Source organism: Sprattus sprattus, assembly GCF_963457725.1.
Source record: "Sprattus sprattus genome assembly, chromosome: 13".
Classification (NCBI taxonomy): Eukaryota; Metazoa; Chordata; class Actinopteri; order Clupeiformes; family Clupeidae; genus Sprattus; species Sprattus sprattus.
In genome coordinates this window covers 6,773,007-6,791,135 of record NC_137911.1, presented here as the reverse complement: position 1 = coordinate 6,791,135, position 18,129 = coordinate 6,773,007, and the positions used below count along the sequence as shown (strand labels likewise).

The 18,129-nt window shown below is 42.5% G+C and overlaps 1 protein-coding gene across 1 annotated transcript in view; it reads right to left on the bottom strand.

Annotated features, from left to right (window-relative positions):
- The window catches only part of alk (ALK receptor tyrosine kinase), a gene marked incomplete at both ends in the record, with an annotated part of 321,781 nt that overhangs the window by 7,193 nt on the left and 296,459 nt on the right, over positions 1-18,129 (bottom strand). The window contains 5 exons of the mRNA XM_080850148.1: positions 159-345; positions 3,114-3,227; positions 3,356-3,517; positions 4,581-4,679; positions 4,771-4,941. Coding sequence (XP_080706274.1) covers positions 159-345; positions 3,114-3,227; positions 3,356-3,517; positions 4,581-4,679; positions 4,771-4,941 — 733 coding nt within the window. The remainder of the gene's footprint in view (positions 1-158; positions 346-3,113; positions 3,228-3,355; positions 3,518-4,580; positions 4,680-4,770; positions 4,942-18,129) is intronic.

The window sequence follows — 18,129 nt, the reverse complement described above, 5'->3', positions numbered from 1 at the left end:
GGACAGAGGCCAAGGGCAGAAACAGGAAGCGGGAAAATAAGAATATGGGGAAAAAAGAACAGCCACTTTTGGGTCACAGGGCCTTCCACTTCCAGCACTGATAGACACTGTGACTCATATGTGGTCCATATAGAGGCTATGTGAAAGGAAAGTCTGACCTGGTTAGGGAGATGTTGCGTCGTGGAACCTCCTTCAAGTCATTGACTGAAATTGTCTTGCCTGCGAAGCAGTAGTTGGGGTTGTAGTCGGTCATGATGGTGGAAGCACGTAGCTTACTGAGTTTACAGTCAGGACTCTGCAGCTCCAGCTGAATGGACTGCAGCTCTGTGTGCTTTCGTCTGTACACTGGACACACAGCACACACAGTGAAGAAGAAACACAGAGGTGAGCAGGGGAACAATACACATACTGTACTTCATTTACATTCAGCCTTTACTGGTGAATCAGTGCACACATGAGATCTCTCTCTCTATCTCTCTCTCTCTCTCTCTCTCTCTCTCTCTCACACACACACACACACACACACACACACACACACACACACACACACACACACACAGACACACTCTCACACACAGACACACTCTCACACACTCACACACACACACACAAACTCATACACACCCACACTCATACACCTTCTCTCTCTCTCTTTCTCTCTCTCTCTCACACACACACACACACACACACACACACACACACACACACACACACACACACACACACACACACACACACACACACAGATGAACAGGAGGAGACAGCAGTTGTGGCCTTAGTGGCTTTGACCCCGGTTTCAAACACTAGTCAAATGCAGTTAGTTATTTATGAAGTGATAATGGACGAGGGCTGTCAGCAGACACTTAACTCCCTCATCCATCATCAGAGTGCTACATTCATCTCAGTGGCGGCGATGCTGCTGCATTCTCCCAGGTGGACATCAACACCTAACGTGATGAGTGGGCTGATGGCTCAGTGGGCATGTGTCTGTGTGAGATAACATACTGCTTGAACACACAGGCACTCCCTACACCTGAGGCCGTGAGTCCCATCTAAAGGCTGCCCCATGCTTCTGCAACGGTGGCTTCGGCTTTTCACACTGTTGTGTAAATGTACTCGTATCAATTCATGGTTTCTAAAGGGTTGCCCGTGTTGCAAAGCAATTCACCTCCAGAACAATAGGTGGAGTAAAGTTTAATTCATGTTAGTGTTTTTGTATCTGAGCCTGACATTTGCTCGGCAGATAGATAATAGGTTCCCTAACAGAAAGTCTGAAGCTTGAAGTTCTTTTTCAAACTTTTACTTGGGAAGCACTGTAAACAGGGTGTCTGCAGGTTTATACAAGTGCAATTTTAGACTTTTTTAGACCTTTTTTAGACCATCATGGGTTCAATTTAAGACCTTCACGGCGTATCAAAAAAAAGAAATAACAAAGCCAGACTGCGGTCAATTGACATTTATTGTCAATGAAACAAACATACAGCCGCGGAAAAAATTAAGAGACCACTTCAAAATTATCAGTTTCTCTGGTTTTACTATTTATTGGTATGTGTAAAAGTAAAACGTACATTTTAGTTTTATTCTATAACCTACTGGCAACATTCCTACCAAATTTCAAATAAAAATATTGTCATTTAGATAATTTATTTGCAGAAAAATGACAATTGGTCAAAATAGCATGGAAACTGATAATTTTGAAGTGGTCTCTTAATTTTTTCAGCAGCTGTATATACATCCATTATTTTACATGTTTCTAAGCTGTGCACTTTTGGTGGCAATTTCATCCTCCAGAACCTTAAGCTGGGAGAGTTTGTCTTTAGCAGCCCTCCTCAGAGCATTGGATTTTGAGAGGAGCTCTGCCATTTTGCTGCCAGCCTTGCCCATAGTGTCAGATGAGCCCAATTGTTCGCGAATGCTGGACGCAGCACTAGAACTAGTACTACCGGTAGAGCTATTATTTATGCTAGCTGCAGAACAAAACTGGGCTATACCATGCGAATGTCGCGCCGCATTTGCCGAGTCCTGGTGCTTACTTGACTTTGTGTGCGATTCCAGTGCCTTAATGCCCAGGGTGACGAGTTTTAGAGTTCTTTTGCAGAGAATGCAGTAAGCCTCACTGTCGTCGGGAACGCGTTTCAACCAGTCCGAAAATTCCGGTCGCTCGAGCCAGTTATCATTGAATTTGCATTTCCCCATCTTCTTCTGCCATTTAGTTGTCTTCTACTTCATAACTTCCCGCCTTGCTCGCACACAGGGAATCAAAATACTTGCTACTGCAAGTGACGAGAGTACATTTCCGTTTCACATCCGTAGTTTTCTTATTACGTTCCACTAACAGCAACATGTCATGTAGAACTACACGGACCATAACTGCGCCCATTACAGGAAAAGAAAAAACAGAACGGCGTGGAAAAGGACGTAAAAAAAAATATTTTTTGGGTCGATATTTTGCACTGAAACGTAGGTCTTAAATTACTCCAACTCAATTTTAGACATATAGTGCAAAAAATCGCTATATTTTAGACTTTTTAAGGCCTAAAATGGAAAATGTGTAATTTTAGACTTTTTAAGACTTTTTAAGACCCCGCGGACACCCTGTGTAAAACTGAGCAGACATGCAGAATACATTTTAGTAATCTGACCTCGTAACATTCGTTTCAGGCTTGCAGGCTTTGAGGCTTGTGTAAATCTTGTGTAAATTTTGGCGCAAGTCTAGAAAAATTGGTTGACGCACGCAACGCAAGGCGTGAAAAGAGACGCTTGGGGCTTGCAAGGGGCTTGCAAGGGCCTCTTGTGCTTGCTCCTCTAGATTCTGTAAGCATGAATTCCGCTTAACCCATCCCATACATTCCCCCTCTGCAATCCACACAAGGTCCCAAAAGGACACCCCGCCAGTGTCTGTTTTTTCCTGGCGAGAGACATGCAACGGAGTAGCTACAGATGTAATATGTGCTAATGTGGCTGTGTGTATCAATGTGTGCTCAAAGAATGTCCTTGTTTGTTGGTTTGACGAAAGTACATTTCCATGTGTATTGTGTGTATGTATATTTTTGTGTTTGTATATATGTGTGAATAAACTTATGCATTCTTCGAAACACTCCCTCTTTACTCACTTATCATGACACCTGATACCACCAGCAGGAGAGCAGCGATGAGGGCAGAGGTTCCCACAGACAAGCCCAGGGCCAGGTGAGATAGCGGGGGCTGTGGAGGCAGGGCAGTCATTCCTGGAGCAAAGAAGCACACCAGCATTGGTCCAATATTTTGTCAACTTACCATGTGTGTATGTTGATGCTAATGCAGCATGCTCATAATAACTGATGAGGGAATTCTCAGAGGTTGTTATGACAGATACCTGAGATGTTGAGGCAGGACATTAAGGGCCCTTTAGGGGCCAAGAGTTGCCCTTCTTCGCAAAAACACTGAATTCCTTCCTCCGTTCCGTGGCACTCGCCTGACTCACAATGGCTGCAGTTGAGCACTGGAATAATGATCACCTCACCATCCCCTTCAGCCACTGAACAGGAGGGGAACGGGTAGAAATCAGGAAAAGGAAGTAAATACACAAAAGGGTAAAAGAGAAAATGACTAAAGGCAAAACGATAAATTAGTTTCAATCCGATTGCTAATATGGGTAAGCAACCATACTAACACACCAACATATTAAACAAACTGTGTTGAACCATAGCTTCAGCTAGGTTCAAGGATGTAAACAAACAATATTTGTTCTCTTAACGGTGCTCTACTTCACCGGAGGAAGGAAATGATCCAGAAGATTTGATTAAGCTGACTGCAAATGCTTGTGTTATCACATTGACAACTGTTTTACAGTGGAAATAGAAATGGAGTGACAGATAGTGTTGGAAGAAAAAAATCCAGTCACTATACAAAGATCATTCTGTTGCAGGAACAACCTGGTTTGCATAACGGTGAGGACTACATAAATTAGACGCTGTGTTTCACACTCAGTTTTGCTTTGTTTCGCACTTTCACACGTTGTGTTAATATTTGATGTTTGGTGGCAGTTGGCTCATTTCGTGTGCTGCAGTGCCTCAAGACTGTTGTTATGACTTTGACTGACGACCATAACTATTCAGAACTGCAGCAGGCTGATGGCAGGGTGGACATGACACAGTTCTTACCAGGGACTCTAAAAAGATGTAGATATGATGAACTGACATGTTTTACTTTTTGGTAGATACTTTTGCTTTTGAATACATTTTCAAATACATAAATGACTATTTCATGAATATCTTTTATGCCAAAGATTCTACTAGTAACGTGTGTTGAAATATCTCAACATTATAAGCTGGAATTGTTAATATAAGAAAGTCAGAAATGATGTTGACATGGTGGTATAATAAAGTATTTAAAAGGGCCCTTCAAATGAATGTGTCTGTGAATGTAAAATATCTCAACATTATGAGCTGGAATTGTTAATATAAGAAAGTCAGAAATGATGTTGACATGGTGGTATAATAAAGTATTTAAAAGGGCCCTTCAAATGAATGTGTCTGTGAATGTAAACTTGCCATCATTGGTGTTGAAAAACACTACATACAGTCCGACTCAGCTCTCACCTTTCATGGCCCCCAGGTAGGGCTTGCCCTCGGGACTGGTGTAGGAAGTGCCATCCTGTCCGGCCACTTTAGGATCATTTTCCTTCGAGGTATTCCCGCCTAAACAGTACACAATTAGTAGTGTTGATAAGCCCTGCCTGATCACATACTGACTGCACATCCTCACCTGATATGATAGATCATCACATACCTCTGTAGCCACCTCCTCCACCTCCTGTGGTGCAGGCCCCTCCCCCTCCTCCAAAGCCCCCATGGGTTTTCCAGCCCATTTTGTGACAGGGATGGCCTCCTTGACCACCCAGCACCAAGGGTCTCCCTCCCTGGCTACTAGGGGGACCATCATTCCAACCTCCCCCTCCACCTGGAAAACAAATAATAATAAAAATAATCATGATGAAAATAATAATAATAATAATAACTAGAAAATGCATTTCCTGAAGGAAATACCAGTGCATGAAATGCAAAAGTTAGGAAAGGAAGAAGAAAAGAAAGAAGAGTGAAAGAAGGAAAGAAGAAAGGAAAGAAGAGTGGAAGAAGGAAAGAAGAAAGGAAAGAAGAGTGAAGAAAGGAGAGAAGAGAGGATGAAGGAAAGAAGAGTGGAAGAAGAAAAGAAAGAAGAGTGAAGAAAGGAAAGAAGAGTGAAAGAAGGAAATAATAGTTGAAGAAGGAAAGAAGAAAGGAAAGAAGAGTGAAAGAAGGAAATAAGAAAGGAGAGTGAAGAAAGGAAAGAAAAGTGAAAGAAGGAAAGAAGAGTGGAAGAAGGAAAGAAGAGTGAAAACATTGAAAAAAGGAGATAAAAATGGAGTGAAGAAGAGAGATTGAGTGTGAGAGAAAGTAGACTGAGAGGGATAGAGAGAAAGATGGAGAGATGGAGAGAAAAAAAAGTAGAGAATGGAAGGTGTCTTAATGTTCCTAGTTACAGTTAAATTGAGAGGGACAGAGAAGAGGTTCCTTTGATTTGGCGCAGGTGTCAGTGAAGCACAGGTGCAAGCCAGTTTAAAGACCCTATTATGATGTCATAATGGCCCAATGTAAGTCAATGGGAAAATTTGGATTCGTTTTTATTTAATATCTTAAAAAGTATAAAGTTTAGAAAAGTGAAAAATACATAGCATAAGTGTCCTTTACAAGACCTACGCGACAAAGTTTGAATGAAGTTTCTACGTTAAGCGGTTCGGGCTGAATTAATCGCAGAAAAAGGTGAGAAGAAGAAGAAGAAGAAGAAGAAGAAGCCTAGGAATAACAATACAGGGCATTTCATGCACTGTACTAATTATAACTAGAAAATGCATTTCCTGAAGGAAATACCAGTGCATGAAATGCAAAAGTTAAGAAAGAACGAATAAAAGAAAAGTGAAAGAAGGAAGGAAGAAAGGAAAGAACAGTAAAAGAAGGAAAGAAGAGTTGAAGAAGGAAAGAAGAAAGGAAAGAAGAGTGAAGAAAGGAAAGAAGAGTTGAAGAAAGAAAGAAGAGTGGAAGAAGGGAAGAAGAAAGGAAAGAAGAGTGAAGAAAGGAAATTAGAGTGGAAGAAGGAAAGAAGAGTGGAAGAAGGAAAGAAAAGTGGAAGAAGGGAAGAAGAGCCGAAGAAGATAAGAAGAAAAGAAAGAAGAGTGAAAGAAGGAAAGAAGAAAAGAAAAAGGTAAGAAGAGTGGAAGAAGGGAAGAAGAAAGGAAAGAAGAGTGGAAGAAGGGAAGAAGAAAGGAAAGAAGAGTGGAAGAAGGAAAGAAGAAAGTAAAGAAGAGTAGAAAGAAGGAAAGAAGAAAGGAAAGAAGAGAGGAAGAAACAAAGTAAGGAAAGAAGAGTGAACAAGAGTGGCTCTGGATAAAGACAGTAAAGAGAGAGTGAAAATATTGAAAGAAGGAGAAAAAAAGAGTGAAGCAGAGAGATGGAGTGTGAGAGAAAGTAGTGAGAGTGATAGAGAGAAAAAAAAGTAGAGTATGGAAGGTGTCTATTAATATTCCTAGTTATACAGTTGAATGGAGAGGTACAGATTTAGAAAAGTGAAAAATACATAGCATAAGTGTCCTTTACAAGACCTACGCGACAAAGTTTGAATGAAGTTTCTACGTTAAGCGGTTCGGGCTGAATTAATCGCAGAAAAAGGTAACAAGAATAAGAAGAAGAAGAAGCCTAGGAATAACAATACAGGGCATTTCATGCACTGTAATAATAGATAAGTTGCATATACTCTCAAACACACACATCCAACAATAATAGAACCCACCACCAAAGAAATCATTCAGCTTGGTGGTAAGAACTAGCGTATGCGTATCTAACCTTCTCTAGCATGCTCTAGCCTAAACCACAACAGAATGCAGAGAGCCTATTTTCTCTCCTCTCCTCTCCTGCCGAGCTCCTCCCCTGGACTCTAGGGGAGCAGGAGGCAGGCTACAGTAGCGCTGGCAAGCTCTGTAATCAATACGCCAGATTTTCTTATTTTGTATCCATTCAGAACAGACTTGGGACGACTAAATTATGGACATGAGACATGGAAAAAATAATCTTATTGAAAAAAATATCCTACTGCAGTGAGGAAGAGGGAGAAGGAAGTCACTAAGCACATTTGGATATCAGCCCTCATTTCTGTTTCACTGGCTGTAATGACAAACATGCAAAAAGGTGTTACAGGAATAGAGCCTGCACATATTTTAAAGCCTCAGAAACGCAACTCATGCATAATACATGTCCAGTGGCTTCTATTCTCTGCTGTTAAGCAGTGGGGTTGTGAAAAGACCACCATGCAACCCAAACATCCATAAAAACTCTTATATACTGGCAAGCCTTTATTCACAGGGGCTTATTGTTACAGCCACAAATAGACTGAAATGGATGACAGCATTTCAAAATGTGCTGTTCAGCTGGAATTCACGCTGTCTTTACATGCATGTAGTTTAATAGCCCACACACAGGCCCAGAAACAATCACACATCAACTCTGAATTCTGTCTTTAGAAATGAAATGAACTTTTGGGGAGAATTATGTTTTGCATTCACAAACTTTCACCTGAGGCTGAGCTGAAAAAAGCTCCACAAAATGTGGAAAACATCATGACTAAGAAGGGTCAAGGCAGGACGTTACATTATTTAGGCTCAGTGGTTAATTAAGGCTCAATGGAATGAAGGCAGTTGAGAGTAACACCCCCCCCCCCCCACCCCCGCCCCCAACTCCCTCCCGGACCAGCATCAGCTCTGTAGTTCACCTTCTAAGCACCCTCTGGAGTTGATGGCCTCCTTTCTTAGGCTTATTCTCACTTAGATAAGCCATAGTAGCCATTATGATCTTTGAAAAATGCATTTCTGGCTGGCCAACCAAGGCCCGTTCAGGTACATTTGCACTTTATGAGGCTGGGATACTCAGTGGAGAGAGTATAGTAAGCAACACGTGGAGCCCTCAAAAGACCCTGCTCTCCAGCTCCAACTTTTAAGTAGAATGTGGAAAGATGCCACCTCCAGTAGCCCTCTGATGACTAATAGTGGCCATAGTGGGGTGTATAGGATCTGGAATAAAGAGGACTGGCAGGTACACTTATTGTCGGTGTGTGTGGTGAGTAATCTACAACTGAACACTGGCAAGATGAAGGAGCTCTTTGAGGATTCCCACAGAACTAAGCCTCCTTTGACCCCCGCCTCCATCAAAGGGAGAGATACTGGGCTGTTGCATGCCTACAAATATCACGAAGTGCACCTGGACAAAAGTGGTCTGAGAATCACAGATATGAACTCTCCTGGAAGACTTCCATTACATTCCATAGGCTCATGAAGAAAGCAAGATGACACTAATTTAAAAAATAATAGGTTTGTTAGACACTCACTATAAGGGTAATTATTCAATCTCATTTCCATTGCCAAAAAAATAAAAAATTAAGAAATATAACAAAATAGATTTTCTTCAGTGTGGTAGCACAGAGGTTGGTTTTCTATTTGAAGGCAAATAGCTTGATTGATATGTTTGTGCAGAAAGCAGGAATCCCATGAATTTCTGGATGTTTGGAACATAGTAGCCTGATTTGGCATCACATTCAGTCAGCGAGGTGTGGTATTTTTGGACCTTGCCTTTGGATCAGTGTTCTGTTGTGGAAGGCATATACCTCTGGCTTTCACCATGTCAATGGAGGTAATTATAAGGTCGTCTAAATGGGATGTTGGTGATGACAGGCTTTAGGATGGCACTCTGTTACCGCCCATCTGAGCTTGTGTGGACAACATAACAACGCTTACAACAACGGCTTCATGTACCTGTCGACTGTTAGCCAAGTTGAATGACAATCTGAAATGGGCAAGGATGAAAGTGAAACCATGTAGAAGTGTATCTATCAATAAGGGAAACCGATAGATGTCACTTCAATGTCTTAGGAAGACAAAACGTCTCGGTTACTTACGTAACCTCGGCTCCTTTAGTGGAACCGCAGACATTACCAGATGGGATGTGACATCGTCACGGCTCCAATTCGAATACACTATTCATTCACGCCGGAAGGCTGAGATATGTCAATCATCTCCTGAGCCCGCCCCCTCAGGAGCGCATAAATAGCAGCGCTTGACATATCGATATCCTCTTGGACAATTTTGAGCGTAACATAAGAACACACCCACTCCAAGAAGGATGGACACTGTACACGCAACCTTGGTAATGTCTGCGGTTCCACTGAAGGAACCGAGGTTACGTAAGTAACCAAGACGTTCCTTGTCGTAGAACACTACGACATTACCAGATGGACCTAGCCCTTCACGCGTGAAAAATACAGTGTCAATCAACCTTAACCAGCTCCTCGTACTTCTGACCTCCCAAGAGGCTCACACGGTAGCTGGTGGTTAACATCACAGGGCAATCCTTTTTATGTAGGCTACGACGATCTCTGATCATCAGCCTACATGATTCCCCTTTACATCGGTTAATTTGCATTTATCATATATAAAAGCCGGTGAACACACACATCACTTTACCTTCCACTCACGTAGCCCAGAGTGCTCTTAACACCTGCCTACGTGAATTCTAATATAACGGTTCATCTGCATTTAATTACAAAGGCTAATGAACACATAGTATGTTATCAATAACATTGGGGCAATCCTTTATTGCGTAGGCTACAACGATCTCTGATCACTAGCCTACATGATTCCCCTTCACATCGGTTCATATGTATTTATCACATAAAAGCAGATGAACACACATTACTATACCATCTTATCACGTAGCCCAGAGTGCTCTCAGCACCTGCCTACGTGATTTCTCATATAAACGGTTCATCTGCATTTAGATATAAAAGCCAATGAACACATAGTACATTATCAATAACCTCTCCACGTAGACTACAATGATTTCCAATCGTATGTCTTCACGATATCCCCATATACCGGAATGTCAGCATTTAACCCTGAAAAGGACTGACAACCGTTCATATTAAGAAACCATTTACAGGCTCTGGGGGGCTATTGAATTTTCAGCTTGCAAGACTCCTTGCAAAAAGGAGGGGGTCGACACATCTAACATATAGAATCTAATGAAAGTGTGGCGAGAATTCCAACTTGCAGCCTTACAAATGTCTTCTACTGAGACGCCTTTCAACAAGGCCCAGGAGGAAGAAACTCCCCGAGTGGAGTGCGCACGCAACTTCACTGGGGGCTCCAAAGATAAACTCTTATAAGATAAAACGATAGCCTCCACTATCCAACGGGAAAGGCTCGGTTTTGAAAGAGGTCTGCCCCTTGCATGTGCGCCAAAGCAGACAAACAGCTGGTCAGCTTTTCTGAAAGCACTCGTGCGCTCCGTATAACATCGGAGAGCGCGCACCGGGCATAGTTTATTCAAGCGCTCCTCCTCCGCCGAAGCGAAAAGAGGAGGCGAAAATACTGCCAACTCAATTACTTGGTTGCGAAAAGGAGTCGAAACCACCTTGGGTGTGTAGGCAGCATTAGGTCGCATAACCACTTTGTCACCAGCGATGGCGAACTGAAGGCAAGATGCGCTGACTGACAAAGCTCGCAAATCGCCCACGCGCTTGGCTGACACCAGAGCCAGTAAAAGCGCAGTTTTAAAAGAGACTAATTTCATGTCTACTTCCTCAAGGGGCTCGAACGGAGGCCCTGTAAGAGCGCGTAAAACCACCAGTAGATCCCATGAGGGCACTCTGAGACGCCTAACGCCAGCCATAAAGCGTGACGTTAATGGGTGATTACCTGGGGTTTTACCATTGATGCCTGCATGACAGGCCGAAATAGCTGCCAGGTAAACTTTGAGAGTGGAAGCAGCCTTCCCCTCGTCAAATAAATGCTGTAGGAATTCTAAAATGACACTCAGAGCGCAGTTGATGGGGTCGTACTGATGCGTGTAAGATATGAAGGAAGTTTCTTTGTTTCTGATGCAGCAATCTTTATTCCAGTAATGTGCAGTGACGAAGTAACCTGGATTCAGCGGTGTAGCACTGAATAACAAGCATTCACAATTCTAGGCATATATACTGTTTTAAGACCACTCCTAGGCCACTAATGTAAATGAGCTAGGCTTGTAATGCAAACAGGTCTGGCAACCTTTTGTTGTGGTATATGATAATCTGGTTTACGAATTCATGAATTACAAACACGAAATGCAACTTCACAAATACGAATTCACGAATTACAAACACGAAATGCAACTTCACAGTTACGGTTCCTTCAGTACAGTTCGTTTTATCACCCCGGTCACGATCACGTTGTTAAGCCACTATCAGTTTATCTTGGCTTTGGTCGGGAACTTGAACGCATGCGCAGTCTGTGGGATCGATGTATCCTCTGCTCAATAATAATGTCTGTGGTGACGTATGAAAGTGGTTACGTATTTTTGACAGTTTAGTCACGTTTGTGAATTCGTATTCGTACTGAAGGAACCGTAACTGTGAAGTTGCATTTCGTGTTTGTAATTCGTGAATTCGTATTTGTGAAGTTGCATTTCGTGTTTGTAATTCGTGAATTCGTATTTGTAATGAAGAAATCGTAATCGTGATGTTGCATTTGGTGTTTGTAAGAGTTTACAAATATTTATTTTCTGCTCAACTTCAAAAAATATGCACGCTTATCTATTTTATACACACGAACATTCTGACAGCTTCCTAACTCCATACAGCGCCAGGAACATCTTGAGTTCTAAGTCATTTATGTGTGAATCGGCCACCGTCGCAGACCAGAGGCCGTTCACTGATTTCCCCTCGCAGATCGCTCCCCACCCTGTCGTGGAAGTGTCTGTGGTTATCACTAAGCGACGGCTCACTATGCCCATCGGCGCTGCCGCAGTGAGGAAGTGTGGCGTTCTCCAGATCGCCAGGGCTTTCAGGCACCTGGCATCCACTGTCACCCTCTTGTAACTGTTCCTGGTGGAACTGAGTTTCAAAGAGAGGTACCACGATTGGAAGGGCCGTGCGTGTAGCATTCCGAGTGGTAACGCTACAGCGGCGGAAGCCATCATCCCCATCAGCCTTTGGCAAAGAAGGGATGAGACTTTCTTTTTCAGCTTGAACTGACTCACACACGACCTGATTGCCTCTATTCTTCCTTGAGATAAACCAACCGTCATAGATGTGGAGTTTAAAGTAATGCCTAGGAAGAGAGCGGATTGACTGGGAATTAAGACGCTTTTCTCCCTGTTCACCACGAAGCCCAGACGATGTAGGTGCAACACCACTAGATGGCACTCTTGCAACGGCGCTTCTTTTGACTTTGAGCAAATAAGCCAGTCGTCTAAGTAGTTGTGAATTCGCAAGCCTTGTCTCCGCAAAGGGGCGATGGCTGCTTCTACGCATTTCGTGAATACTCCTGGTGCCAGAGCTAGACCGAAAGTAGGCAAGAGGGCAGCTCCACCGCCTCGCGTTCCGTGGTCACCAGCGGGGCGAGGGGAGGGATGGGAGAGGGGGAAGGGCTAGCGGGTGAGGCTACGGCTCGAGGGCGGTTGCCAGACACCACGCTGCTGGAAGCTGAAGGAGCACGAAGCTGGAGTACGCGCACCAGAGCCGCTGCGTTGCCAGAACGCCAGGCGCTTCCTGACTCTGGCCAAATCCATTTCGGCACAGAGTTCACATGAGGGGTCGTCGTCACCGAGGGCGGCAGCCGCGTGGTCCTTGACCAAGCAGCGAAGGCACAGGCGGTGACGGTCCCCTTTTTCTCTGGCGTGCCCGCAGTCCGCAGTAGTTCTTGGCCCTCCCATTAAACTCCTTCCTTCTCACACCAAAAGCATACACACAAGGTGGACATTGAAAAGTTCTGACATCCAAAAACCAAAGAAAAGAGTGTCATTGAAAAAGCTCAGAAAAAACGTCAACAGTTTCAGTGGCCAAAGTTAATTTCAAAACAAGTGTTTCAATGCCAATGTGCTATTGTTCAGTTTTTTCTATCAATGCAGTTTTTGTTAATCAATGTTAAACTTAAAGTCTCTGTGTTAGAGACACCAAACCCTACCATAGCCACCTTAACCTGGATAGACTGTGACATGCCATGGTGTAATGATATTTAATTATTTAATGTTTACATAATAAGCGTTGCATCATTCAGACACAGAGATATCAACCTCAATCATCAATCTACACTCAATACCCCACAATAACAACCCAAGAGCTGGCTGCCCTGCCAAACTAAGCAATCAGAGGAGAAGGGCCTTGGTAAGTGAGGTGACCAGAAGCCTAATGGTCACTCTTGCTGAGCTCCAGTGATCCTGTGTGGAGATGGGGAAACATCCAGAAGGATAACCATCACTGCAACACTCTACCAATCTGGGCTTTACTGGCAGAGTGGTCAGACAGAAGCCTCTTCTCAATGAAAGACACAGGAGTGCCCGCTTAGAGTTTGCAAAGGACTCTCAGATTGTGAGGAAGAAGATTATTGGGAACTGTTTGAACTTATTTTTCATTGCATCGTGTTTGGAGGAAACCAGGCACCACTCATCATCTGCCCAATACCATCCCAACGGTGAAGCTTGGTGGTGGAAGCATCATGCTGTGGGGGTGTTTTTCAGCAACAGGAACAAGTCAGGGTTCAGGGAAAGCTGAAAGTACAAAGATATACTTAAGGAAAAACTGGTCCAGAGCACTCAGGCTAGACTGAAGGATCGCCTTCCAACAGGACAATGACCGTAAGCACAAGCCAAGACAACAGTGGCTTAGGGAACAACTCTGTAAATGTCCTTGAGTGGCCCTGCAGGAACTCAATTGGACATTTCTGGAGAGACCTTCTAACGGCTGTCCACGACATTCCCCATCCAATAAGATCTGCAGAAACAAATGGCATAAAAAAAACTAAACCAGGTGTGCAAAAACTATCAAGTTATATCCAAGAAGGCTTGTGGCTGTAATCGCTGCCAAAGGTGCTTCAAGTTAGTACTGAGTCTGAATACTTATCTCAATGAGATATTTCAGTTTTTCCTTTTAAATAAATTAAATTTGCGGAAAAATGTAAAAAATGGTGATCGACTGCATCCGCAGTTTATTCAACGTTACTCATATAAGACTAAAAGCCATGTAGTTGTGGTGTGAGCACTACTATCAATTTAAAAGTTGCATGAAGTAGGGTTGGGCATTTAAAGCAAAAAAATCTACAGGAACATACCCCATACGCAAGCACACACACAAACACACACACACACACGCACACAATTATAAGCAACCTCATTCCCACTCACAATGAAAAGAGTTTATTTAGTGTCATGGTATTGTGTGGGAATGGATGCTAAACGTATAAGTCAAATCATCAATGTGGCCAATCAGCTTAGGGCTTTGGTTACTGTCGGCCATATGTGTTAGTAGATCAGGCCATTGGCTCTTCCAATTTTAGGTGCTAAAACCATGAGCACCATTGCAACCAAAATCACATTCCAACCACATTGCAATCTGACATTCTGTTCCTATGACATGTAGCAGTAACGATTTTATGACCTTTTTCAATAATTACATTTTAACAATAAGAGAAAAAAATCACAGTCTCCTCCCCCTCCATGCTCTTCTGGTATGCACTATAACTACCTTTGTAACACCCCTGAACCCGATGTACTCTGAACTCACTTCCCAGATCGTATCTAAATCACCAACGTGCCTCCTAGACCACATCCCTACAAAACGTATCAAACATGCACTTTCCTTATAAAAAGGAAACACATGTAATGAACAATTCACTAATTTCGCGATATTTTCCACAATAATTCATAAAAGCAGTGATTAGTGTGCTTGCCCGTTTTTCTTGCATCGAATCAGCCCTCGCTCGTTCGAGGTACAGACGCCGTTCAACACCGAAACGTCCGGCCTGATTCGGTGCAACCTGCTATATCTTTTCGTGGCGGTTCTCCTTGCCACTTCTTTTTTATTCCTCTTTTTCATCACCTTTTTCTCTCATAGACTAACATGGGGGAATCTTGAGCCATTGAGACGTCACCCACTCTAGGACTAGACTTTATTTCTGTAACACGGCGGTGGCATCAAAATAAATAAATGACTAGCTGGGCTGAGAGTTTCAACCTCCTCTTACACAGACAGTAAGAGACAGGGTTAACACAACACACACAGCCATGGAAATGTAAAAAGCAAGTGGAAGTATACAAGACAGCTTGATCAACAACTCATTCGCGAACACCATTGCTACAATATGCGAAGCAACTAGCCTAGCCCCATAGTAAAACAATATAAGCAGCTAGCTAGCCTAAGCTAAGCTATTAGCATACATGCTAGCGGGAGCTAACATGCAACTGGCACACAGATTAAATGTCTGTGCGATTATTATTTCAACTGCCATACTGGAGATTTCGGTTCACTACCCCAAGTTTTCGCAAGGTACATTCCAGTACGTTTCAGACCAACCAACCGACACCAAAGAATTTTAAATTTTGTACACATTCTGTTCCAAAGACAACCATACTCATGAGCTGCCTGTATTCCAAAGGTTTGCCTTTGCAAGAAGTAGGCAATCTATCTGGCCAAAAATCGACAATTTTAACAATCCCAACCATCATTGAGCCAAATACACCTCTAGGCTACATCACTTAAAAACATCTGTGTAGACCACAGCGATTTTTCAATGTTATTCACGTCTGTCTGTAGCTAGATTTAGAACAGTGCATCGCGTTTACATACCTGTTTTCCGTATGAACAAGCCACCGCATTAATTCCCATATTGTTGCAGAGATGTTTCCTTTTACCTAGATCATAATTTCTTACGAAGTGTATCAACACTTAGCTCAGTAAGTCAGTATAACGAAACTCTGGAACTTTTATCACCATGACAGCTGAAATGTTTGTGCATAGTTAATATGCAAGTTCCATCATACATCTGATTTCCACCATAGAGAGACAATAAATATATTTACATTTGAAGCACAGACAAGATTTATTGCAGCCGCAACACACACAATTAAAACAAGCAGATTAAAACTCAGCAAATACCGCACAATTCAGGTGCACTCATGGATTAACACGACCTTTGGAGGTAAATTACACATACACAATAAGACAAATGTCACTTGGAGTCTATTTAAGACTTCTCCAAGCTAAATGTAACACACTAGACCCTTTCACAATAAACAAGCAAACAAAAACAGAACAACAAAGACACCGTCATATGTCTAGACGTCAGTGGAGCCAAAATATAATGGTTGAGCTTGGTTGCCATGTCTGATCTTTTGTGTGATGTTATGGCTGCAACGTCAAAGGTCATGGCCGCAACAGAGCAAGCACACTCTCGCAGTTCGTTCACGAAACGCATTCTAGTTAAACCTTCTCTCAAAAAGCTTGCTGATAACCTGGCTAACTATAGGCTTATATTCAATCCCCCTTTCTTGTCAAAAATACTTGAAAAAGAAATAGCAAATCAACTCTACATGAAAAAAATATGAAATTGCATCATTAAAATGGCCTTAGTTTAAGTTCTGAATGACCTTCTAATATCTGATGATAAGTGCATTTCAATACTGGTGCCGTTTCGTATCCTGCTTTAGATCTTATTTTTCTGACTGTCTTCAGTTTGTTCATGTCCACAATGAGCCGTCCAATCACAACAGAGTATGTTCAACAGGGTATGTGCTTGGACCCTTGTGTTTGTCCTTGTACATGCTACCCTAAGGTGCTGTCATAACTTCCATTTCTATGCTGATGACACCCTTTCAAAGAAAACAATCAGAAAAGTTATTTCCCTAACTGGTGCTTTTATTATGTTGCGACTAGACTACTACAAGGCTATTCTGTCCGATGTAGCAACAACTCAATAAACAACCACCAACTTATAGAGAATGCTACCGCTTGCACACTTATTAGAATAAAAAAATTATGAACATATCTCACTTGCCTCTCTGCACTGGCACCCTGTCAAAAGTAGAATTGATTTTTAAGTTCTCCTTCTAACATACAAAGCTTTAAACAGCTTAGCACCAAATTACCTCAATAAATTAGTTGTCCCCTATTGCCCACCAACACCACTTAGTATAGTTCCCTGAGTGCACGTCTCCTCGTAATCCCAAGAACATCAAAAAGCACCATAGGAGGCAGAGCCTTCGCCTATCAAGACTCCCTCCTGTGGAATTATCTTCTTGCCATCCGAGGAAGGGGACATATCAAATCTAGACTAAAGACATTCCTCTTTAGTGCATCCCATAGTCTTGAATAATGCATCAAAAACCTGTCACCTGTCACAACATACTTAATACTTCTTGACAGCCATGTTGCTGTGTTTAGCAGCAGTGGGCTACAGACAGTGCATGATGTACTGTGTAGGAGGGCCTTAATGGTTCCTGAGTGTCAGTCAACCTTAACTAAACATACTTCATCAAAACTAAACATAAACTAAATTCACACACACCACACTTGGCATCCTCTCCCTCTTCGTCTGCTTCTGTATCATATTATGCTAAGGCATTAATACTGATAAAGTGGCCATATTATCCACTGTTAATTGTTTACCTAAATGTACCTTTTTATCTGCTTATCAAATTTTCTTTTTCTTATAGCATGACCTTTGCCCACAAATGCAGATGGCTGTGAAAACATTATTCCGCATTACCATATCCATTAAGAACATGTAGGCATACTAGGCAGCTAAGCTCTGCTCACTCACTTTTTCCCTTTCTTCCTCCCCTAGTCTAGACTGCCTCCACTGTGGGATGCTGCTGTAGTCTCTCCATCTGATCGACTCGCAGAAACACTCTGCCTTCACCTACCTATCCCCACCACACTGTCATGATATCCCTACCCCGCTCATGATATATCTACATACTCTGTGCTAGCCTACTTACCTTGGCTCTGTAAAGCACTGTGAGTCAATTTTATGGTTTATAAATTGTTATTGTCGCTACATAAACTAAATAAAATTGAATTGAATTGATCTCGAAACGTGGTTTGCTCATATCTGTTTGAAAAAAATTAGTCTCTGCAAATTCATGTTGATACATGCACATTTTTACACTTCCTGCTAGCTTCCAGTAGTTAGCATATCATCGGCCATTGAACTTAATTGCAGTGGTACTCCATCACTCTCTTCAGATTTATATAATCGCTTCATGGTGGCATACACATTACTATTGTATACTATTATAAAAAGAGATCAGTGGGACC